General features: G+C 46.9%; 1 protein-coding gene across 3 annotated transcripts in view; it reads left to right on the top strand.

The window, feature by feature from the left end:
• Positions 1–432: 432 nt before the first annotated feature.
• Positions 433–25,091, top strand: part of Evi5l (ecotropic viral integration site 5 like) — a 40,248-nt gene continuing 15,589 nt past the window's right edge. For all 3 annotated transcript variants that reach the window (XM_028785507.1, XM_028785506.1, XM_028785508.1), the window contains exons 1-8: positions 433–629; positions 16,540–16,722; positions 19,374–19,563; positions 20,721–20,945; positions 21,054–21,128; positions 21,771–21,896; positions 24,424–24,567; positions 24,781–24,870. In XM_028785507.1, the coding sequence (XP_028641340.1) occupies positions 16,571–16,722; positions 19,374–19,563; positions 20,721–20,945; positions 21,054–21,128; positions 21,771–21,896; positions 24,424–24,567; positions 24,781–24,870 (1,002 nt within the window). In that variant the 5' untranslated portion in view covers positions 433–629; positions 16,540–16,570. The remainder of the gene's footprint in view (positions 630–16,539; positions 16,723–19,373; positions 19,564–20,720; positions 20,946–21,053; positions 21,129–21,770; positions 21,897–24,423; positions 24,568–24,780; positions 24,871–25,091) is intronic.

Here is a 25,091-nt window from a genome sequence, read left to right as displayed (position 1 = left end):
CAGACTGCTTAGATGTCAATCTTTTTCATAGCACACCCCTCCCATCTCAACAGTTACCAGGGCCGAGGTTTGAAGAGCAGATAGTAATGGACGTCTCAGAACCTCTCATGATTGGGTAGAAATCCCAGCTCTGGGAGGGGCTTAGTGCCTCAGCTAAGGGTTGCTCAAGGCCGCAGCTTTCCTTCAGAGGCACACCTCTTGCCCATCGCTATTGGTAGTCTAGGTGTCGATCAATATTACTACTTGTTTTGATAGGCAAAATGAGACGTCTATCACAGATTCTCTCATTTCAATTTGCTCCTCTCCTCAGAGACGGTCCGCCTTATGGGGTGGCTATGGATTGGTCAGATTTCATGTCACTCTTCCACAGTGGGCGGAGCCAAGGACCTAAGGGGGGCGGTGAATTGGTTGACTGGGCTGGGGGGGCGGGGCAGCGGCTCCTGTCAGCGGGTGAAATGGCAGTGGCGGAGCCGGCGACGGCCGCGGTCCCCGGGGGTGGCTGATTGAAAGGGGCCGGGCCGCAGGGTTTGCGGGACCCTCGAGCAGACGCGACCGCGGGTAGGGGCATCAGACGACGCAGCGCAGGGACAGCGAGGCTCGGCGCGGCGATGGCGGCGCTCTCGGCGCAGGTAGGACGGCCCCGAACCGGGCCTCTTCTCCTGGGGGCGTCAGTGCTGCGGGGCCCCGCGGGGAAGCCAAGCCAGGAGCGTGACCTGGAGTCGCCTCGCCTCCAGAATCCGCGCTAGGAGCCTTGGCATTCCCAGCCCTGGACCCTGGAACTCTGGCCTCCGCCCACCCTCCTTCCCGAGCCCTTCAGGATCCCTCCCAGGGCTTCTAGGACCCCATGTCTCTTCGCAACGCCTCCCACAGGCTCAGGACCTCTGTACATCTTTCCCAGGACTGTCGCTAAGAACCTGTCCAGGGCTTCCCCATCCCCCAGTCTGCAGACCTGCCCCCCCCCCATGAGCGTCCCCCTCCAGTCCACAACCCGAGTCCCAGGACCCCTCCCATCTGCATCTCTTGCTTTTACGTCCCCCTAAACCCGTCACTTGGCTTCCTGTCTTCTGTGTCTGGCCTATACCCTCATCTCTCCAAGGAGAACAAGATCAGAGCCCTATACTCTTTCCCTCTGACTCCACAGAAACCCATGCCTCGCCTCTTAAATGGAAAGATTCCCAACTGAATCCAGAGACATCAGCTCAGCCTGTTCACTTGGCACCCCTCCTATTCAAGGGCTCCACTTAAAAAACAAAACAAAAAACAAAAAACGAAAAAACAAACCACTTCTAGTCTTCAGAGAGGACCATACACTGTTGCTGATGTTGAGCCACCTAGATTGCATCTTCCTAAAGAAATGAACACTCAGGACTTCCCAAAAGATAATGCTGAATCCCATCCCCCATAGACACACCCTCCCATCCATCCTTCTGAGACATACACAGAGTAGGGTCATTTAGATACCCCTAAACATACAGGAACCTAAGGGCCCAACACAGACCCAGACCCATGAGTGTGCGCTCTCTCTCTCTGTCTCTCTTTCTCTCTCTCTCTCTCTCTCTCTCTCTCTCGCTCTCGCTCTCGCTCTCGCTCTCGCTCTCGCTCTCGCTCTCGCTCTCGCTCTTTCTCTCTTTCCCCCGCCCTCACACAGACACACATACACACAAACACCTGAGAACTTCTACACACCTCTTTGAGCCAAGTACCCTCAACAGACCTAACTCAGACAAAAGACAGACAATTGTGAGATGACAAGCTGTCCCCAGCACCTAGCCTGTCCCTTCCACCCTATTCACTTTGAGATGTGACTACACTGGGACTCCAGGGGGTGTCAGGGCCTAGAATCTACCTACCACAAATCTCTTTCCCCTCTGTCTCTCCCTGCCTTACTCTTTTTAATAGGTAGGACATTCTTTCTTACACCACTGTCCCAAAAGGAACCACTGCCCATTTCCAAATCAATGGCACCTCCACACACACACATACCATGGGAAGTGAGATCTTCCAGCTGTTCCTGGCCCCAATCCTAAAGTCTGACCAGACTGGTAGGACCAGCATCCCTGAGCCTATGGCATCTGCTGGCCTCTGATGATATAAACTGTGCTGCCATGTAAGGTGCTCAACAAGGTCAGTCTCTGAGAGCCCTGTGAGTTCTTTTACCCACCACCAATGTTTGGTCAAAATAAAACAGATTCCTCCTAGCATTTAGGACCTGCTCACACTGGGTCAGACTGCCAAGAGCAAGCACCTCTTTAATGAATATTTTCAGAAGGGGAAAAAATGTGAAGAGGACTTGGGGGAAAATGTTGAAAGGACGAATACTCTGCTTGCATCCTCATCCTCACATACACTACTCTCAGCCAGTCTGTCATTGAGCCAGACTCCTCACATCCCTCACCCTTTCGTGGCTGTATTGTATTGGTTTTCCAACCAATTCTGCCCCACAGCTCCCATCCTAGGGTCCCACCTGTGGGTTTCCTCTGGGTTCCTGCGGTTGACTGTGGCGGTTTGGAAGGGATTGCAGGTGGCTTGGCCCTGGCACAAAAACTAAGGCACAAGACAGAGGAAAGAAGAGATTGCAGAACTGGCTATAGTTTGTAGGACTACAGAGTGTAAAGAGAATCCAGAACAAACCAGCTCCAAACAAACATTTAGTTATGCCTGGAAAAACCCAGACAAAAAGCCTAGGTTTCCTTGTAGAATATTTATAAACAAATTCTGGGCAGATTTGAAAAAAGAAAATCATCTTGGCTTAGAGCCTCAACTTCTCCATCTGGAAAACAGGGGTCGGGGGTGGGGGGGGTGAGCTCTTAGAATAGTAGTACTCTGTGCTACAAGAGAGCCAGTTAGATTAAGGTGTGGCCTTGAGTGTTTCCTGGGAGCAGTAAAAAAGGGAACAGTGGGGTTTAGCAGTATTGACCCCACACACACCTAGCAAAGTTGGTACCATCACTGGCCCTGATGATTCCTGTCCTCAGTGGACAGTAGCCAGGTCTGAAGGACTTAGCCATCTTGAAGGAAGCTGGCTTAAATCAGGGCTGAAAGAATGAAGAAAAAAGATGGCCTGTTGTGGGACTTGTAGTCATGCAGGGGCTCCTGGCAGGACTGAGGACATGGGGAACTACTGGCCAGCCACCCTGATGGACATGAGATAGAAGTTTATCATGTCCATTTGAAAGCAAGAGTGCGTGAAAAGACTTGAAGGTCATGTGGTACATGAGAAGCTACATGACCTCCTCCCACTCCCCAGGGGACTTGGCACAGATGGACACAGCAGGGTAGAAATAGCCCCTGGGATAGACTGTGAACTCTGTAGAAAGTACCAGAAGGCTTCAAGTTTTTGAGTAGAACCAACACAGCTTTGCTGTAGCCTGCGGATATGGATACATTGTCTTTTGTGTCTGTGCTTTGATAGGTACTGGTAGATCAGAAACATGTCTCCCTGTAGAATAGAATGTTGGTGTTTATGGGTGATAACCCCACTGTGCCCAGGGAATTGACTCAGGTGTCCTGTATCTAAAGCCTGCACAGCCAGCTCGAAGAAGAGTTGGACCCAGAAGCGCACATTGATTGAGCTCGTGCCTTGTGTTCACTATGCCAAACATCATTTGCATATCATCTCATTTAATCCTCTGAGCAACCCGAAGGAGCCAGTGTTCTAGTGTGTGCCTTTGCTATCACATGCTGCTGCTGCAGTAGGAATGCAGGAGACAGAATTACTTACACTGTGCTGCTGTAAGAGCTCTGAGAAAGGACCAACACATCCCTAGGACATCCAGGAAGGTGTGACAGGGATGACTTATGGATGCAGTCACCAGGCAGGCGTGGCAGGTTAGGGTGTTTCAGAAGTACTTGGACAAGGGCTAGAAACCAGCATAGTTCTTTCAAGAGATGTGTGACTTCTGAGGATGGACAGACGGACAGATGGATGGATGGATGGATAGATGGATGGATGAGCTTTACCCTTCAGGGCAAAGTATATCAAATGTGGTCCATATGACAGTACACACCATCAGGCACTCATGGTCAAAAAGGGATCTGAAATTAGGAAGATTGGGGGGAAATACATTCATACCATCTCCAAGAAAGCCAAAATCAAGCACCAGAAAGAAAGAAGTTGTTGAGAGCTAGCATGTTCCCTGTATCCACTCCACAGTTGGGGAAGGTACCCATCTCCCAGAGGAACAGTTCCAATGCCCTTTTGGCATATTTTGCCTGCACTTTACTGTCTGTTCTCTGCATGTATCCATGTGTTGTGAAATCTTTTGTTTGTAGGTGAGATAGTGGCTGTATGTGGATACTTCACATATGAGTGAACACACATGTGTGCACGTGCATGTGGAGTCCAGGGGTCATTCCTCGGGATCTGTTGGAAGCTGCCATGTAGGTACTGGGAATTGAGCCCTGGTTCTCTGCAAGAGCTGCCAGTGCACTTAACCACTGAGCCATCTCTCCAGACACTGTCCACCTTGTTTTTTGAAAGCTGGGTGGTGGTTGGTACATGCTGGTTAGTCCCAGCACTCAAGAAGCAGAGGCAGGAGAATCTCTGTGAGTTCAAAGCCAGCCTGTTCTACAGAGCCAGTTTAATGACAGTCATGTCTACATAGAGAAACCCTATCTTGGGGGAAGGGGGGACTTAAAAGAAAATAAGTCTCTCACTATACCCCAGGGAGCCTCCAGCCTCGCTTCTCTGGCACTGATATTACAAGAATACACCACTGTGCATGGCTTCTTACATGGATGCTAGGCCTCGAACTCAAGTGTTCATGCTTTCATGGAAAGGACTTGACTATCTCCCTGGCCCTATAAAATAGGATCATTAAGTAGTTGGTTTTTGCCTGTATGTATGTATGGTGTACTTGTATGTTCTGTACAAGGGCACAAGTGTATGTTCCTGTGGAGGGCAGAGTGTCTTCCTCTCTACTTTCATCTACTAGCACAGGGTCTCTAGCTGAACCTGCAGCTCTCCAGTTTGTCTAGCTAGCCAGCTTGCCTAGAGATCTCCTGTCTCTGTCTCTCAAATGCTTGAATTGCAGATAGCCACCATCCCTTCTCTGCTTTTTTTTTTTTAATTTTTATGTGTAGCCCTGTTTGGCCTACATGTATGTTTATGCATTTTGTGCAATGCCAACAGCTAAAAGAGGGCATCAGATCCTCTGAAATTAGAGGTACAGATAGTTGGGAGTGTCAGTGTGGCTTCTGGGAATTGAACCTGGGACCTGTGCAAGAGCAGCCAGTGCTCTTAACAACTGAACCTTTTCTCCAGCCCCTCCCGCACATTTTTGACCTGGCTTCTGTGAGTCCAAATACTACTTTTACAACAAACACTTCATCTATGGAGCATCTCCTCAGAACCCCCATGAAATCTTTTCACTGATACCTGTTTCCCATACAACCTGTGTTTTTCACAGATGAATCCCAGATTCACATAGCAGTTTCTCAGTAAAATGTGTTTGATTTTACAAGCTAATGGGCTTCCCTCCCTCAGCCATTTCTGAAACAGAAAAAGGTCAGATCTGTCTGCCTTAGGTAGAGGTAATGTTTGGTAAGACCAGTCTGCCTCACCTATGCCCACCATCCAGCTCAACAAGCCCAGGAAGATGGCACAGATGACAGAGAAATATATCTTCACCTGTGCACCTGCCACAGGAAGCCCTTGTGAAAGGGCTTTGATGTTCTTCCTCTGTCATTTTCAAGGACATTAAAATAAAGAAAATGAAGAGATGTGCCCCCAAGTGAACCTGTTACAGTGTCAGAAAATAAACTGGTAAGGACACACAACATAAACTTATTTTTTTTAGGTCAGATGAGAATTTGTAGGTCATAATGGTCCACCCTTAGGTTTTCACCCGAAGGTGTGTTTCTGTTACTGCTCCTGTTATTACCAATAAGAGTGATTGTAGTTCTATAGTGTTTAGTCCTTAAAGATCATCACCACTAAGGGGCAATTTGCACTGGACTGTGGGGACCACGGTGGCCTTGACAGCCCTTACCCTCGAGGAACTATCCATCCAACAGTGAATCAATATAGGCCACTGCTCATCCTAAACACAGGACAAAAGTCTGAGTGGTAATAATACAGAATCGGGGAGGAGGGAGGGAGAGAGAGGGGAGGGGATGAGAAAGAGTGTTGGTCGGGTACTATGATTAGCCCTGTTTACAGATTAAAATGTCATGATACCCTGGATCACTCAAGGAGTATAGGAGGAAGTTTCAACTGTAAGCCAAAGGATCTAGAATAGTTATCTACACTGCAAGAATATGGAAGCTTACAGAACATCTTGAAGAAATTGGGTAAAACTGACAGGGTATGTAGCACCATTGGTAGAATGCTTGCTTAGTGTGCACAAAGCCCTGGGTTCAATCCCCAGCACTATAAAAAACAGATCTAATGGCTGTTCTAGCTCCATTTCTATTGCTGAGATAAAGTACCCTGGCCAGAAGTTTTAAAGATAGTTCAGCAATTACCTTCTGCTCTGCACAAGAAGCATGTTCACTTCCCAACATCCATGTTGAGGGATTCACAACTCACCAACTCTGGTGATCTGATGGCCTTTTCTGGTACCCTCCAAGGGTACCTGTATTCACATACATGCATCCACACAGAGACACAAGTACATATAATTAAAAATAAAAATTTACTGGGCATGGTAGCACACACCTTTAATCCTAACACTTTAAAACCCAAAATAAATAAAAATAAAATGGCTTTTTGTTTTTTTTTTTTTTTTAGTGTTTTAACACAGGGTTTCTCTGTGTAGCACTGGCCATTCTGGAGCTATGAGGACTAGACTGGCCTTGAACTCAGAGATACTTCTGCCTCTGCCTCCCAAGGACTGGGAATAAAGGCTATACCACCACCACCTGGCAATAAAATGAATTTTTGAAAAATACCCCAATCAAAAATAACTTGGAGGAGGAAGGGTTTATTTTGGCTTACCGTTCCAGTTTACAGCCCATCCTTTTGGGGAAGTCGAAGCAGGAATTTAGATGACTATCAAGAGCAGAGGGTATCCATGCTGCCTACGTGCTTAACTTGTGCTCAGCAAGATCTCTTTACTCTCATACAGTCCTGTTTCCTCTCATACACCACTGTGTCACCTACAGTGGGCTCTGTCATTTAACAGTCAAGACAGTCCCCAATAGATATGCCCACAGGCTGATTTGATTTAGACAATTTTGCAATTGAGATACTCCTCTCTGGTGATTCTAGGTTACAGCAAGCTGACATTTAAAACTAATCTGTTTGGTGGTCTATATCTGTCATCTTAACACTCAGTAAGTGGAGGCAAGAGGATCAGGAGTTCAAGGTCATCCTCATTTAACCTATCAGGCTTGAAACCAGCCTGGGCTACATATGATCTCTATCTCAAGAAGAAGAGGAGGAGGACAAGGAGGAGGAGGACAAGGGAGAGGAAGAAGAGAAGAAAGAAATTTAAAACAGCTTAAAATGAAAGTGAGAAGAAAGCAATCCCCAATGTTGTCCTTGTTGCCCCAGGAACTATATAGCCTACCCTTTGCCAAACAAAAGGACCTAGAACCCAGTCATACTATTATTCCAGGACTTGGGGACAGCCACAGCAATGATGGTCTGCTGACGACCAGTTTGGGGAAATTGGGGACAGGTAGCACCATTCCAAAGCTTCAGATCCTGAACTGAATCTATATTCGTGGTGATCATGGGAGGGAGGGGATCTGAAATGAGATTTTTTTCAATTTTCAATTCAATTCAATTCAAATCTTCAAAAGGGAATTTGGGGTCTTTATTTCTCTTTGTAATGTCATGCACTCCATAGAAGTTGCCCATATAGGCTGGCTGGCTCACTGTGCTGAAAACCATGACCATGAGTTACCAAGTGCTCATTCCGATTTACCAGCTGCACTCAGTGTTTTATGTATATCATTTCTGGCTGGATTGTTTTGTTTTGGATTTTGAGACAGTTTCTTTGTATAGCCCTGGTCATTCTAGACCATGCTGTGGGACAGTGGACTGTGCCAGAAAACTTGGTAGGTTGATCGGGTTCAGAGACCCTAGCTCCCAGGCACCCACCTGAGACAGTAGGCAGCTTCCTGCTCCCTGCCAGATTCCTGGCCTGGAACACCTGTCTACACTTGCCATATTGGTCACAAAGCCCAGAATAGAGTTCTCCATGCTAATGAGGTGTCTATAGGCTCTGTGAGTTTAACCGGTAAGCTTCCCATCTCAGACATTCCTCCCTGCAAAAGATATTTAATCTCTGGTCCACCTTGGGGAGTTGGTATGCATCCATTTTCCACCATGAACAATCAATAAACAGTATTGAGAACCACCGTGGGGAGCATGAAGAAAGCCTTCCGCCTATAGAGCTGCACCCTAAGTCTCCTGTATTAGGCCCCTTTGCACTTCCAGAGAAGCACCACCAAGCTAAGGGCTTCCGCTGATGAGCTAAGCCAAAGTTCCCATTTCTCCCAGCCCCAGGATAGTCCTCAGCCCATGGGCCCCTGACTCTGCTCTCAACTGCTCAAAACTCAGCGGACCTGGACGTCCAGGAGTTTGGGAGTACCCAGTCCCAACCTCATCGCAGATCCGTGGACCCCAGTCGTTCATCCCCAACTCTTCTGTGTAGCACCCCAGTGGCAACTAGATGCTTAGGAGTCAGGGAACCCCAGCTTCAGCCTCCTCCATCTTAGATTGTATTTTCTCACCCCCTGAGCCATGTCTCAGCACTTTGCTAAAGCCAGTACTCTACGGCAGCGGCCACACTCCAGCTGCCAGGCAGAACATGGACCCACACATGCTGACATCAAACTCAGAGACTCTCCTGCCTCTGCCTTCTGAGTGCTGGGATTAAAGGTGTGCACCACCATGCCCACCTTTGTTTTGGGGTTGGGTTGGATTGGGGTTTTTTGTTTTGTTGTTTTGCTTTTTGCTTTTTGGTTTTGGTTTTGGTTTTGAGATAGGGAAGGCTCTTACATTAGCATCAATCTCCCTATAGCTGAAACTGGCCTTGAACTCCTGGTCTTCCTGCCTCTAATTTCTGAGTATTGAAATGACAGGCATAAACCTCCATGTCTGATTTTGTGGAAGGGGACATTTGTGCAAGTGCACACACCTGTACATCTTCACAGAGGCCAGAGAAAGGAATCAGTGTCTTTCTCTATCACTCTCTTATTCTTTCGAGGCAGGGTCTCTCCCTGAACCTGGACCCCATATTTTTAGACTAGCATCTAGCAAATCCAGCAATAATCTTATTTCTGGACCTCACAACACTGGGGTTACTGGAGTAAGCAGCATCACTCTGGCTTGTTTTATGGGTGCTGGGATCAGAACGCAGGTCCTCATGGCTAAGCAGCAAGTACTTTTAACCACTGAGCCATCCATTTAGCCTACACACCTGGTTTTATGAGGTGTTTTATATTTGTTATATGTTAATATAATATACATATATTTTAACTATATATTGTTTTTTAAATAAAAATGTAGATAAGGCAGAAGTATCATGGGTGACCTTAGGGCAAAGACTGGAAAGAGGAAACCAAGTTCAAATCCTCTTCCAATGACAGAACTGGGGTACTAACCAGTGAGTAACCCTCTCCCTACTAGTGTGGTGCTTCTTTATTTTCTAATATTCTTTATTCTGTTCTTTATTTTTCTAACTACCCTTGTACACAATCTTTTTTGAACAATATTCTGTGAGGTTGGGGATGTAGTTCAGTAGTAGATAACTTTCTAGCATGAAGTCCTTGATTTGATCGTGAGTACCACAAATAAAAGTATATTAGCACACATATATATTATGTGTATAATTTATTTTTATAATTTGGGATGGGGTTTTTTTGAGATAGGATCTCTTGTAGCCCAGAATGGATTTGGATTCATTATGTGACCAAGGATAGCCTTATTAGAGTTTTGTTTATTTTGCGTGCAAGTGTGTATGTGTATGAAAGAGCAGTACATGTTATTAACTACTAAACCATCTCTCCAGTCCCTAAAGATTTTTATTTTTTATTCATGTGTATGTGAATCTGTTTAAATTTGTGTGCATAAGCATGTGCATATGGATACCTGAAGGGCCAGAGAGGACGTCAGGCAGGTCCCATAGGGCTGGAGTTGCAAGCTGTTGAGAGCTGACGACTGACCTGGGCACTAGCAACCTAACTCAAGTCCTCTGCAAGAGCAGCAAGAGTTTCTAACTGCTGAGCAAACTTTCCAGTCCAACACTCGAATTTTTTAATACACATTTTTTGTTTATTGGATCAATGTATGTATATATGTATATATGTGATATATATGTTTAGGCATGCAGGTACATATCACTTTCTGCATGTGGAAGTCAAAAGACAGCCTGCAGCATCTGACCACACCATCCATATTGTTTGAGACATGGTCTCTTGTTGGTAGGCTGACTGGGCCTGAGAGCTGCTATGGATTCTCATCTCTCTACTTCCTGTCTTGCCACTGGTATGCTGGGATTACAGTCATGCACTACTTCTCCAGCTTTACAAGGGTTCAGGGGACTCAAACTCAGGTCCTCAAACACATACACAGCAAGGATTTTACCCATTGATCCATCTCCCCACCTACCTCTAGTGTCCATTTTTGCCTCTATGATATTTAGTTATTCCTCTAGCTCCCATGGGCTATGGAACTTCCTTGTAATACCCTTGTTTCTGATGACCTTCACAGACAAGAGCTTTGGCTGATATTCCATGCAGTGTCCCTTCATCAGGACCTCTCTGGCATTCTTCTCATAGTTAAAGACAATGACTTCAATGGAGAAAAAGCACAGAATTAAAGCACCCTTCCCTATCACCTCCTGTCAAGGGCATATGCTATCCTTATGAGGTTACTATTGCTGCTGACCCTGACCACCTCTGTGAACCACATGGGAATTTTTGTCTTGATTCACTCAACAAATGTTTACTGAGCACCTGCCAAATGCTAATAGTACATTAAGGGATTAGAGCATAAAATTAAGATACTGCTTTGTCCTCAAATCGTAATAAGGCAGGCAAGGACGGAAGCCATTGGCACAAAATTTAGGGGGCTGGGGAAACAGCTCGGTGGTTAAGACATGTGCCATGTGTGAGGACTGGAGGTCAGATCTTTGGTACCCACCTTGTGCCTGGTGAGTTTTATAACTCACCTTTAATTCTGTCTAGGTAGGCTAGCAATGTAGATGAACTCTGAGTCCAAGTGAGAGTTTCTGCCTCCATCTATAATGTGAGCAATTGAAGATGCCAGATATTAACCTCTGCTCTCTGCATGAATCCTAGTGCATATAAGTTCATCCCCCTCCCCATGTGCAAACACACACACACACACACACGTGGGGGAAGGATGTATATTAGCCTAATGTGAGTATATTTTCAGGGGAAAAAATTCAGGATGGTAGAACAAGATTGATAGACAGACTTCATAGTAAGCATGCTTAAGTGGGGGCTAGAGAGACGTTTCAGTGGTTAAGAACATTTATTGTTTTTTCCAAGTTCAGTTCCCGGCACTCACATGATGGCTTATAACCATCCTTAACTCCAGTTCCAGAGAATACAACGCCCTTTTCTAACATCTGAGGGCACCAGGTACACATACATACATGCAGGCAGTGCACTCATGCACATAAAATGAATCTAAGAAATGAAAAAAGAATGTTCAAAGCTGGAGGGATGTCTCAGTAGGTAAAAGCAGCAAACATGACAAACTTAGATCAGTCCTAGGGATGTACAAGATGGAGCGCAGAACTGATCTCATGAATGGTTCTCACACCTTCACATGCATGCCGTGACACACATATCTACATCACTAATTAAGTAACTAAATATGTTTTAATTGGAAAAAAAAAAGGAATTCTCAGCTGGACCAGGACCCCAGCTCCACTGGCAGAATGCTCACCCAGAGTGCTCCAGGCCCTGGGTTCTAGCCTCAGTACCACACAAAATTGGGCATGGTGATGATACTTGTAAACAAACACAAAGAAAAGAGAGGGAAGGAGAAGGCAGAATGTGCTGGATTCAGCTGCATACAGTAGGCCGAAGGGCCTTTCTAAAGTCTCACCCTAGTTCACAAGCCCTAAAAGACAAGGCTCTGATTACTGCAGGATTGTTTTCACTTCCTTTGGTGTTCCATCCCTTTCCCAACTTTGTTTTGTTTTCTTTCTCAGTACTGAGTTGTTGTTTTTTTTCCAGTACAGGACCTCATGCATGCTAGCCAAGTGTCCTCCACTGGACTATATTCCCACTTCTTTTATTTTTATGATTTTTAAATTTTGGGACAAAGTATCACGTTTCCCAGGCTGACCTGGAACTCATTGTATAGCCAATAGCAATTTTGAACTCTCCAGTCCAGCATGGCCTTGAACTTGTAGTCCTCCTATATTAGTCTCCTGAGTAGCTGTGATTACAGGCCTGCACCACTAAGCCCTACCTGCTGGCCTCTGTGCCTTAGTTCCTTTGCAGTCTACCTTAGCCTTCATCTTTTTGATTGAGGTGTAATTCATACAATAAAAATTATTCACCTAAAGTTTACCACATGCATAGTGTTGTACTGCAATCACCATAATCTAATTGTAGGCATCCCCTACCCTCTAGGCTGTCATCCTATTTGGTCCGCTGTCTCAACCCCTGGAAAGCAGTAAACCATTTCTTGACATTCTATATTCCTCGAATCTGTATATTTAAGGGTAAATATATCAACCTATAACTAGAGTCTCTGACTGAACATTAACATTCACCCATGTAGTATATGTCAGTATATCATTCCTTTTTGTGGCTAAGTAATATTCCAGTGTGTGTCTTTGTTGATGCATTCATCCATTGATGGGCACTTGCATCATTTGTACTTTGTAGCCACTGTGAGCAGCACTGCTATGAACACAAGCATGTACACTTACACGGGTGGGTAACCTCTAGTGGGAACTGCTAGATCCTGCTGTAACTTATTACTTCAAGAAACTCTCTGGCTGTTCCATTCTGGGCATCCATCTGGATCTATCATATGCATTTTTGGGTGACTGTTTCTTACCAGGAAGATCAAAAGTGACTCCTGCCTTAGAGTAAGAGGTCACCAAATCTTGTGATACAAACACACACACCCTCTGAGTGGTCACAGCAGCAGAAATTGTGGGGACACATTGAGTTCACAATCTGGAAGCAGAGAGCAGTGGGCTCTACTCACTTTCTCTTAGTCCCACAGTGGGTCTTTCCACCTCTATTAAACTAATCAAGGGAACCCCACCACCCATGCCACAGGCCCACAAAACTGAGGTAGAGTGTGAATATCGATAAACTTCAAGAGAATGTGTGTGGGTGACTAGTAGCCTGTGTGTATGTGTATGTCTGGGTGTGAAGGAGTACATATGTACCCCAGGAGTATAAATCTGAGTATGTGTGTATGTGTTGTATATATGTTTCAGTATGTATGAATATATGTCCAAGTAGGTGTAGGTGAGACTGTATGTGCATGTATGTGTGAATATGTGTATATCAGAGTATGAATATGTATGCGTGTGAAAGTATATGAATGAAGAGAAGTGGGAGAAGCCCATCCTGAGGCTGGGTTCTCTCTGCTTAGCAGGTATTAGGTAGTCCCAGGTTACCTCATTATCCATAGGTGCTTTTGCTCTGAGCTCTCAATGCTCCCCAAACTCAGCAGTAGTTCTGGAGCCCTCATCCTGCCTCCACTGCCTTTTCTTTCCGTGATCTCCCAGTTCTGGAGGCTAGCTCTGCATAGAAAGATGATTCTCCCTTAGCACTTTATAGCCACAGCCCTGTCTAGCCACAGACTGACACTGCAGGAGGTCCTGTAACATTCTCTCTCTCTCTCTCTCTCTCTCTCTCTCTCTCTCTCTCTCTCTCTCTCTCTCTCCCTCCCTCCCTCCCTCCCTCCCTCCCTCCCTCCCTCCCTCCCTCCCTGAAATGATTAACTGCTAGTTCAGCAGTTTATAACTGCTTAAAAACCTTTGGAACTGGTGATCCTCAGCCAGCCTGGCACTCATCAAAATCTATAACCCTGAGCTGGGGAGGGATTAATTCACATGCAAGTGTACACACACACACACACACACACACACACACACACACGAAACCCAAAATCCTGAGTTTTCTGCTCCCAAATAGAGTTGGGGGAGCCCTGAGGGCTGTCCTTGTCCTGAAGGGAGCCAGGTTCCGGGGTGGGGGGGTGACTGAGATCCTCAAAAAGATGAAATGAGAACTGTGAAGCCCCAAGATCCACCACAATAAGGCATCAGTGGAGAGAGGCCTACGCTTAGGACTAAGGTGAAATCCAGCTTACCTGGGAGCCCTGGAATTGACTGAGCGCTATGGAAAGGTGCTTACTGCAGACAGATGAACAGTGTTCTCTCAGATTGTGTCTGTTCCCTACTACCTAAAGAATCAGATGTTCCCTCTGCAGGGCCCATGTGAGGCCCTTTCTGTGGCCATGAGTCAGAACTGGGTCGGGTTGGGTTCAGGAACACAGAACAGACTTCTGGCATGGAGCACAGAAGGAGGTAGGCAAGTGTGAAGGTACCATGCTATGTAATCAGAAATCAGGAGCAGAGACTTTTTTCTGCCTCTCCAGCTCTATGTTCTCAGACCCTGCATTCGGGCCAGGCTTACCAAGAGGAAATACAGCTAGACAAAACAAATATGTTCCCCAGTCTCCACCTTCCCCTCCAGAGCCTCAATGCATGTTTCTGTGGGTATGTGTATGTTCATGTGTGTGAGTACAAGTATGTATGTACTGTGTTGTGCATATGGAGGTCTTAAGGATAACCTTGGGTGTCTGAGTGTCTGTTGGTAGCCACTCTGTACACCAACCTAGTTGGCCCCCAAGTTTCTAGGGATTCTCCTGTGTCCGTCTCCTATCTCACTGAAGGAGGGCTGAGATTACAGGAGTGTATGTGCTACTATGTCCAGCTTTAGGTAGACTGTAGCAATCCAAGCTCACGCCTTCACTGACATGTGTATTATCCACTAAGCCATTTTCTCAGCCCATTCCAAAGCATCTTATGATCCTAGAAATGCTCCCTCCAAGGAAAATGCCAACTCTGCTCCAACCGCCTACACGCCATGACAGACCCTAGGAACCCCAGCTCTCAGCAAGACCTACAGCTCTGGCCCCAGGATAGATATTAATGGCCTACATTGATGGATAAATATGTCATATGCTATATGTAATATGCTTGGTTCACAACCTTCCCTTTGAAGGACCCTAGTCTCTAGAGACCAGAGAAGTTCAGTGACTACCCTAAAATCTTACAACTCATTGACAGAAAGCCAGGCTTTAAACACATTGTTCTCTATTAACGCACAGCTTTTGATCTGCTTGATTTCTGTATGTGTGCAGAGCTGCACATATGTGAGTAAATGTGCTTGTCGAGGCCAGAGGACAGCCACAGCTGCTGTTCTCCAGTTGTTGTTCACTTTGCTTTATCTGGTTTTTATATCTTAATAGTATATGTGTGTCCGTGAGAATGTATGGCATGTGTCCACCTGCCCTTAAAGGCCACATGGAGGAGTCTAGTGCCCAGGAGCTGGAGTTACAGGCTGTGGTGAACCACCTAATGAGGATGCTGGGAACCAAACCTGGAAAAGAGCACTAAGTGCTCTTAACCACTGAGCCATAGCTGAGGTTATCACCTTGATTTTTGTTTGCTTTTTTGTTTGTTTGTTTTTTGATGTTATTGTTGTTGTTTGGGGGATTTTATTGTTGTCTATTTAAGACAGAGTCTCTTAATGGTCTAAAATTTACCAGTTTAGCTAGGCTGGTTAGTCAGTGCACCCAAGGACCTTTCTGTCTTTACCTCCCCAGCATTGAGAATAAGCACATACTACCACACTAGTATTTTTTACATGGATTTTAGAGATTGAACTTGGGTCCTCATGCTTATGTGGTAAAAACTTTATAGACTGAGCCATCTCCCAACCATTAGCCTTTGGTTTTGTCACCAGACAGGCAATAATCAAGAGGCCAGTATCCTCAAAAGTCCCTGGAAGGCTAAGCAGATGAGCCCAGAAAAAGTAGGAAAGAAGGCTTGGCATGTGAATACTGGGACCAGGATGCCCCCTCTGAACCATCAGCCCCTCTGTGATTCCCTAGGGCACCAATTCCTGGCACTTTGATGTGGCCTTGGCTTCCCACCCCATGGAGACATTACTGTTCCAGCCCTTGACAGCACCAGACAACAGAAGAGAATAATTGCCTGGTCTGTGCCACCAGCATACTACTGTTCTTGAGACAGGGTCATTCAAATGCCACCATGAGGCTTCTAGGGGAAGCCACAATAGAGGACAGAACACTGTCCAAAAAAGGACACCAGAACAGGGGGACCCCCTGAAGGATCACATTACATCCTTAGGACCTCCAACGACAGAAAACCTCTGTCCCAGACCTTGCTGCTGGATTTGAGCCTTGGCTGTTGGTTGTAGCACATAGAATCTATAGTACAACTAGGAGTAGGCCAGGAGTGAAAAGTCTGGGATGATGGAGTGTTCTCACTTGAGAGATGACAGTCTGAGGTGAACATCTACCTGGTGCTAACAATATGTATCTCCCACTCTCAGACAGACCTGTAACCTGGTGTCCCCCTGGCTGATGAGCCTGCCCACCATGGCAAGCCCCACTCTGAGCCCCGACTCCTCATCTCAGGAGGCCCTGTCAGCACCCACCTGCTCCCCAACCTCTGACTCCGAGAACCTCAGCCCAGATGAGCTAGAACTACTGGCCAAGCTTGAGGAGCAGAACCGGTGAGTGGGGAGGAGGAGGGTTGATTCCTGGCTTCCAGGACCATTTACACTCAAAGCTAGACCTGGGCTACAGAGAAAAACAGCTACCACACAAGATGCTTAAAGAATGGTTTCTCTTTCATCCTCCCAATGTAGGCTGGATAAATTGGTTTCTTCATTCAGAAGAGGAAATCCACATTTCAAAAGGTCAAATGAATCTAGCTTTCCTTTACAAAGCCATTTTTTGAAGAAAGATGTTAAAGCTCCCATCTGCCCCTGTCTTATAGGTCTTGGTTTTGGTTTTTTTTTTTTTTTGGGGGGGGGTGTCTTTGAGTTTTCTACCTGTAGAATCTCCTCACTGGGGAATTCTAGGCAGAACCTCTACTGCTGAACCACACTCCCAGGCCCTCACTGTGGAATTCTAGGGGAATGCTATACCACAGAGTCATGTCCTCAGCCCCTCAATGAGGTATTCGAGGCAGGGGCTCTACTACTGAGCGTCAATCCTGGGCTAATACCATTACACAGGAATGAAGTGAATCCAGCAGATCAGGAGACACTGGCCACTAAGTAAAAAGGTACTTTATTACTTACAGTTCTCAAAAGGAGAGGAGGCAGCCCTGTCAGTCAAGAGGCAGACAAGTGCCTAAGGGAAAATGCTGGCAAGAACCTTTATATTGGTTTCCATGGGCAGGAGTAGGTGAAACAGGGCAGGCAAGCATGCAAGTCACTGACGTGAAGCATTTCAGTCTGGCCCCAGATGCTGGGTACTCAACCCTAAGGTGACGTGAGCATATGTAGAGCGAGCAGCAGCCTGTGAAAGCCTGGTGGAGTAGGTGGTCAGGGGGTGGGCTCGGGGTGGCTTGATTTGCATATCAGAAAGTTCACTCACAGGCATACAGCCCATTCCTCTTTAATAACTGCCGAGCCCTAGGAAGAACCATCCTAGTCCCTCCATCTCTCCAGAGCATATAAAGCTGTCAAAAGTATCCTAAAAGCATCACAGCACATGGAAGCCTACAGCAGGAGGATCAAGAGGGTGAGGCCAGCCTGAGCTTTGTATCTAGATCCTGTTTTAAAATAAAGGGCTGGAGTTATCAGTGGTAGAACACTCACCAAGAATGCAATGTCCCTAAATTCAGTCCCCATTTCAAAAAATAATAAAGGGAAGGATGCTGGAGAGACGTCTTAGTGGTTAAAAGCCCTAGCTAATTGCTCTTCCAAAAGACCTGAGTTCAATTCCCAATACTCACATGGTGGCTAATGGCCGTTTGTAACTCCAGTTCCAGGGGATTTGATGCCCTCTTCTGACGTTGGGGCATGAAGCACATACTGGTACTCAGACATTAATATAGACAACACACCTAGAGTACAAACAAAATAAAATATTTAAAAAATAAGAATGCCAGGCAGGCAGTGGTGGGACATGTCTTTAATCTCAGCTCTCAGGAAGCAGAGGCAGGCAGATCTTTGAGTTTGAAGCTAGCCTGGTCTACATAGGGAGTTCCAGGACAGCCAGGGCTATACAGAGTAACTCTGTCTCAAAAAATTCGAAAAAAGGAGAAGAAGGAGAAGGAGGAGGAAGAAGAGGAAGAGGAGGAAGAAGAGGAAGAAGAGGGGGAGGATTAATTAAAAAGAAGGAGGAGGGAGGGGAGATAGCTTAATCTTTAAGTGCTTGAATGTAATCCCCAGAATCCACATTAAAAACTAATCATATCCAGCATTTAATCCCAGCACTCAGAAGGCAGAGGCAGATTTCTGTGAGTTTGAGGACAGCTTAGTCTACATAGGGAGTTCCAGGCCAGCCAGGGCTACATAGTGAGACACTGTCTAAAACACATACAAACAAACAAAAAACCCAAACAAAATAAAACAAAAACAAAAGCAATAGTCACTAGGTCGGGACAGGCAGATCCCCAAGGCTCACTGACCAGCCAACCTTGCTTAATTGGGGAGGAGCAAGTTCATGAGAGGCCCTGTCTCAAAAACAAAATGGACTCCTTCTTAACAGTATTCAAGGTTGAGTTCTAGCCTCCATGCATGTGCAAACACATACATATGTATAAAAGAAAAAGAAGGAAAAATGGAAGGAGGAAGAGAGAAGGAAGAAAGGTAAAGGACATGGTTAATACAACCCCACGGTGTCCTTGGTACTTTCTAAGTGCCCTCAGCCAGAACCTGCATTCTGAGCCCCTCTATATAGACCATCCCTAAATGTGCTGTGCAGACTTGGTCTGAGAATGAGCGGGTAGAAATGCACACTTAGCCCAGTGCTTGGTACAGAAGAGGAACACACAAATGACTTTCCAAGGGCCATGGCTCAGGGAGGTTAGGTCACTGGCCAAGATCACTTAGCAAGAAAGGCAGCATGGGAGCTAAAGATATGACTCAGCAGTTAAAAGCACTTGCTGCTCTCTCAGAAGACCCAGCTTCAGTTCCCAGCATCCACACTGGGTGGCTCACAACCGCGCCAGCACCAGGAGATCCAATGCCCTCGTTTGGCTTCCACATGCACCTACACGCACATGGCATACACTTGTAGAGATCAAAGTTTTTAAAGAAAGGAAAGCAGGCAGTGTGGATCTAGTCTACGAGGTCGTGCCTCAGGGGGCCCCTGTGAGTAGGAGCCACTGGAATTTTCTGGCCTCTCTTCTCCTACTCTTCTTGCCTAGGCTCCTGGAAGCCGACTCCAAGTCCATGCGCTCCATGAATGGCTCCCGAAGGAACAGCGGCTCCTCACTAGTATCCAGTTCCTCAGCCTCCTCCAACCTGAGCCACCTGGAGGAGGACACATGGATTCTCTGGGGCCGAATTGCCAACGAGTGGGAGGAGTGGCGGCGCAGGAAGGAAAAGCTACTCAAGGTGGCCTGAGGCAGATATGGGATGGGCATGAGCCTGGCCAGCCTGGTCATTCATCCACCGGCCCAGCCAGGGCCAGGTAGCCCACTCTAGGCAGAAGGGCCAAAGTGGAGCTGTACAGATAGGACCTGGGAACGGGGATGACGGGGAGGAGGAGAGAGAATCCTCGTGCCTGCTTGCTCTGTGCTCTGATATAATGGTGCCTATGCCTATGACTCCTGTACGCAGGACACCCAGGCAAGAAGCTTGCAAGATGAGGGCCAATTTAGACTGCATAGGGAAACTTTGTGTCAAAAAGCTTGCTTAACAAGAATGTTGGGGGCTGGGAAAATACCTCACTGTAAAGTGCTTGCTGTATAAACTTGAAGACCTCAAGTCCATCCACAGCACCTATAAAACCTGAGCATGTGGGTACATGCTTGTAATCCCAGCACTATGGAGGCAGAGACAGGCAGCTCCCTGGAGCTCCTAGCTGTCAGCTTAGCACTGTGGGCAAGCCACAGCCTAATAAAGAGAGCCTGTCTCAAAATACATGTGGATAGACAAGCAAGATAGCTCAGCAAATAAAGGCACTTGCTGTAAAGACTAACAACCTAAGTTTTGTCCTCAGGTTTAGTAGGAGAGATTCGACTCCTTCAAATGCAGGTGCAAGTTGTCCTCTGGTACATACTGCCTACATACACACATGCACGTACATGCACACACACACACACACGCACAAGCACACGCATACGCGCGCACACGCACGATAGATTATTTAAATGCAATTTAAAATAAAACAGCAAAACAAAAACAAGCAACAACAAAATCCAAGGTGGAAACCTCTGAGGAATAATAACCAAGGCTGACCTCTGACCTCCATATATACACATATATCTGTGCATATATGTGTGTGTATACATGGATATGTGCACAAACACGGAGCATGAGAATTGGGATTATAGCTTAGTGGTAGAGGAGTCACTGAAGGATAGAGGAGCCCCTAATAAGCACCATGACTAGCTAAAGCACAGTGACTCAGATGTCCTCTGTACCATCCTAAAAGCATGTGTAAGCCATACCTGAAGGGCTGAACTGGGTTGGCCTTGGGATGGGTAAAGTGCAGGGGGCAGACTCCAGCCCTAGCCTCCCTTCCCCCACCTCACCCCTCCTCATGGCAGGAGCTGATCCGAAAGGGCATCCCACACCACTTTCGGGCCATCGTTTGGCAGCTCCTGTGCAGTGCCACAGATATGCCCGTCAAAAACCAGTACTCTGAGCTCCTCAAGATGTCCTCACCATGTGAGAAGCTGATCCGAAGGGACATTGCCCGCACCTACCCAGAGCATGAATTCTTCAAAGGCCAGGACAGCCTGGGTCAGGAAGTCCTCTTCAATGTCATGAAGGTAAGGCCCCAGTATTGGCTCCAGCCACCTTAGTAACAATCCCCACCTGAGATGGCTCCATAGAGGCTGGTGGGAATCCTGTGTTCACCCAGCCTCCTTCCCTTATAGGCATACTCACTGGTTGATCGGGAGGTGGGCTATTGCCAGGGAAGTGCCTTCATTGTGGGCTTACTCCTCATGCAGGTAAGTGGCTACCCTGGGCTCCATCCCCAAGAAATGAACATAAGAGCATTCCCTGAATCTAGTGACCTCCTAGGGCCAGAGTCTTCCTCAGCAGCCAGCTCACTGTGCCCTCTGACAAAGGCCAGGCTAAGCTCTCGATGGATGGATATGGAAGAGCTAGGTTGGCATTTATGCTGCCCAGGTCCAGATACTGTACCGTGCAGGACAGGACAGGACTTAAGGAGCAGTGGGACAGAGAAGAACTACAGGTCAAAGATGTAGGTGTTTATAGGGGTTTACAGGGGTATTCCTCCAGAGAAACCAGAAAGCTTAGACCAGGGAGAAAGGAGATTGCTGGGTGTCAACAGGAATGTCTTAACCAGGTAAATGAGATTGGGCGCTAACAAGGTTTAAGTACAGCTCCATTGTTTCCTGTTAGTGACCCTCAGCAAATAACGTCAGCCACAGTTCTTCCATCAATAAATAGTACTGACCATGGTTTATTGGGTGGGCCCCAGTAGCCAGATACAGTTACAATAAATATAAATGGGACAGAAACATGCCTCTGTGTACCATAACATTGTCTAGAGCCTGAGCATGGCCTTCCCACTCTTTCTGTCACACATACACACACACACACACACACATTGCTGGTCCCTCCAGATGCCTGAGGAAGAGGCCTTCTGTGTGTTCGTGCGGCTGATGCAGGAGTACCGGCTACGGGAGCTCTTCAAGCCCAGCATGGCCGAGCTGGGACTCTGTATCTACCAGTTTGAATACATGCTACAGGTAAGCAGGCTAGGGATGACCATCCTGAGGTTATCTCCAGAAAGCCCCTAAACTGGAACTTCTAGGCCTGAGAAATTATCCTTGGGAGCTAAGGATGTGGCTCAGTTAGTAGGATCCTTGCCCATCATGCACAAAGCCCTGGAAACCATCCCCAGAACTTCATAAACTGGGCATGGTAGTACACATCTGTCATCCTATGACTTAGGAGGTAGATGTAGAAGGATCAGAAATTCAAGGTCAGTCTCAGCTACATAGGAAGTGCAAGCTAGCCTGAGTTACATGAAACCCTCTCTGGAAAGAAGTGGTGATATAACATGCCTGGAGCCTGGTGAGGTGGTACACACTCATGATCACAGTCCTTTGGTTTATGAGATGGGATAACAAGTTCAAGGCCATCCTAGAGCTACTTAGTAAGGCCTGTCTCAATATCTAAGAGCTGGGGACAGGGAGATTGCAGTACAGGTCAGTGGTAGAGGACTTACTTAGCACATAAGAGTCCTGGGTTCAATGTGAAGTCCTGTGGAGAAGGAAAAGGAGGAAGTGAGGGGAAATGGAAGGAGAAAGAAAGACAGAAGAGAGGGGAAGAAAGGAGTGAGGGAGGGAGGAAAGGATGGAGAAAGGAAGAGAGAGAGGAAAGGAGGAGTCCTAGAAAGGAACTCCCGTTCTTTCCTATTCCTGTCCTTTCCTGAGATGAAAGCACACAACTGTGGATAGTGCCGGGAGGGACAAGGCTAGCAAGGACAGGGGGCTCTTGGCAACCGAAGGGGCTCCCAGAACCACTAAGGCAGAACAGGAGGAGGAGGGCCGGCTCCACATGCTAGGGTGTGGTGGAAGGAGGGAAAAGTGTTGTCTGCCTGCCTCTGCTGATTACGGGGGAGCTACAGCAGACGACTCCGTTTATAAATAGCCATCCCCACAGGGCTCACTCCAGGCTGGCAGACAGAACGAAAGTGTTTATGGTGTGTGTGTGTGTGTGTGTGTGTGTACACACACACCATTCTTGCACTCTTAGAGACTGGCCAGCTTCAGAAGCCCACGGCAAGAGAGATGTGCTAGCAGTGAACTGTCAGGGACGGCTCCTCTGTCAGGCTCTAAGGACGGGGAGGTAGACCGCCATGGGGTCTGCTAGTTGAACAAACAGGAGACCTAGGCACCTACAAAACTGAAGGCAGGGGGTTGGAGTGGCATGCTTGCCTAGTATTTGTGAGGTCCTGGGTTTGATCCCCAATATCCTTTCCTACCCTCAAAAAGAAAAGAAATTTCACAGCTAGACATAGTGATGAGCACCTTTAATTCCAACAGGCTACAGAGTAAGGCCTTATTTTTTTTAAAAAAAAGAAGAAGAAAAAGAATAGGGCAGGAATATAGCGCAGTTATTTGAGGGCCTACAAAGCATGAACAAAGGCCCTGGTTTCAATTCCCTCCTGTGGTAGTTGGCACTTTAGAAGTAGAGGTAGGAGGAGGATCAGGAGTTCAAGGTCAGCTCAGCTTCTACATAACAAGTTGAAAGCCACCCTGTGATATATGAGACCCTCTTCCAAAATATAAACTATGGTTTGAGGAGATGGCTCAAGATGGCTCAGTCAGTAAAGTGCTTGCTGCCACAAGCATGGGGACCTGAGTTCAGATCCTCAGTATCCATGTAAAAGCCTCATAGGCTCCTAGGAAGATATTTCTGTTATCCTCACACTGGGGAGGCAGAGACAAGTGAGGGAGCAGAATCAAGTAAATCCCTGGAGTTTCCCGGCCAGCCAGCCTGCCTAGCCAAACCAATGAGCTACAAGTTCAATGAGAGGCATTGTCAAATAACAAATAACATTAACAAATAGGTAAAAGACAGCTGGACTTGGTAATACATACCTTTAATCCCAGCAACCAGATCACTGTAAGTTTATAAGTCAGCCTGATCTACATAGCAAGTTCCAGGACATCCAGCGCCACAGTAAAATGCTGCCTCATAAAGAAAAGTTGAGATTGAAGAAGACAGCAGCATCAACCTCTGACCTCCACACCACCCCCTTACATATGTATACACCTATGAACACATGCAAACCCCTGTACATACCCACAGATAAAAAATAATTTGATCCCCAACATCTGCCCCCCCAAAGTTAAGAAGCAATTACAAGCCCAAGCTGGAAGACTGAAGACTTTCACAGCCTAAGATTTATACAACCAAGCAAATATGTAACCAAAAGCACAGAGGTAGATACTGGCTAACAGAGGAAGCCCAGAGAGCTCTGATGCCCTCTCCAGCCTCACTTTCCCCAGTGATCTGCTAGTATCTAACAGCCTGAAGTTGAGGTCAATCACATTTTGATGTGTATTTTCCCAGGCCCTGCTTGTAGCCCCATAGCACTCAAAATTCTAGTATGCCTCAGCTTTCCCCCCAAACACAGTAGCTAAAAGAGGACCTAGGAGGGACCTAGGCTGCCCAGGGTAGGTCAGCAAATATTCCTTGGAGGTGAGGGGTACTGAGGCCCAATGCTTCCCTCTCCATGCTCACCAGCCTCCCTTCCCTACACAGGAGCAGCTTCCGGACCTGAACACCCACTTCCGCTCACAGAGCTTCCACACATCCATGTATGCATCATCCTGGTTCCTCACGCTTTTCCTTACAACCTTCCCCCTGCCTGTTGCCACCCGAGTCTTTGACATCTTTATGTATGAGGTGAGTGTCCCACAGCACACCCTTGCCCATTCCACACTGCATGTGGAGAGAATCATATTCCACTCCCACAGCGAATCATGACTAACAGGACAAAGGAGAGGCTAGAATGCAAGGAAGGTCTGAGCCTCCTGGTGAGCTGGGACAGGAAGTTCATTGGTGAAGGCTTCTGGTGGGGCGGACAAGAGGCTTATGGGACTGTGGTTGCTTTTTCAGGGACTGGAGATTGTGTTCCGAGTAGGCCTTGCCCTGCTGCAAGTGAACCAGACAGAGCTGATGCAACTGGACATGGAGGGCATGTCACAGGTGGGCCAGGATGGCTGGGAGATGAAACTGTCTCTACTGGAAGTGACAGGCACAGGAAGCCTTCCCATGTGACAGCAAGGGCTGTGGCTAGTCGGAAGAGTGTTTGCCTAGCATGGCTGAAGCCCTGGTTCCATCCACAGCACTCTATAGACAGGCATAGTGATTAGCATGCCTTCTAAAAAAAAAAAGAAAGAAAGAAAGAAAGAAAGAAAGAAAGAAAG

This window comes from Grammomys surdaster, unplaced genomic scaffold, assembly GCF_004785775.1.
Source record: "Grammomys surdaster isolate TR1022 unplaced genomic scaffold, NIH_TR_1.0 125243, whole genome shotgun sequence".
NCBI classification, from domain to species: domain Eukaryota; kingdom Metazoa; phylum Chordata; class Mammalia; order Rodentia; family Muridae; genus Grammomys; species Grammomys surdaster.
This window is presented reverse-complemented; position numbering and strand designations above follow the sequence as displayed.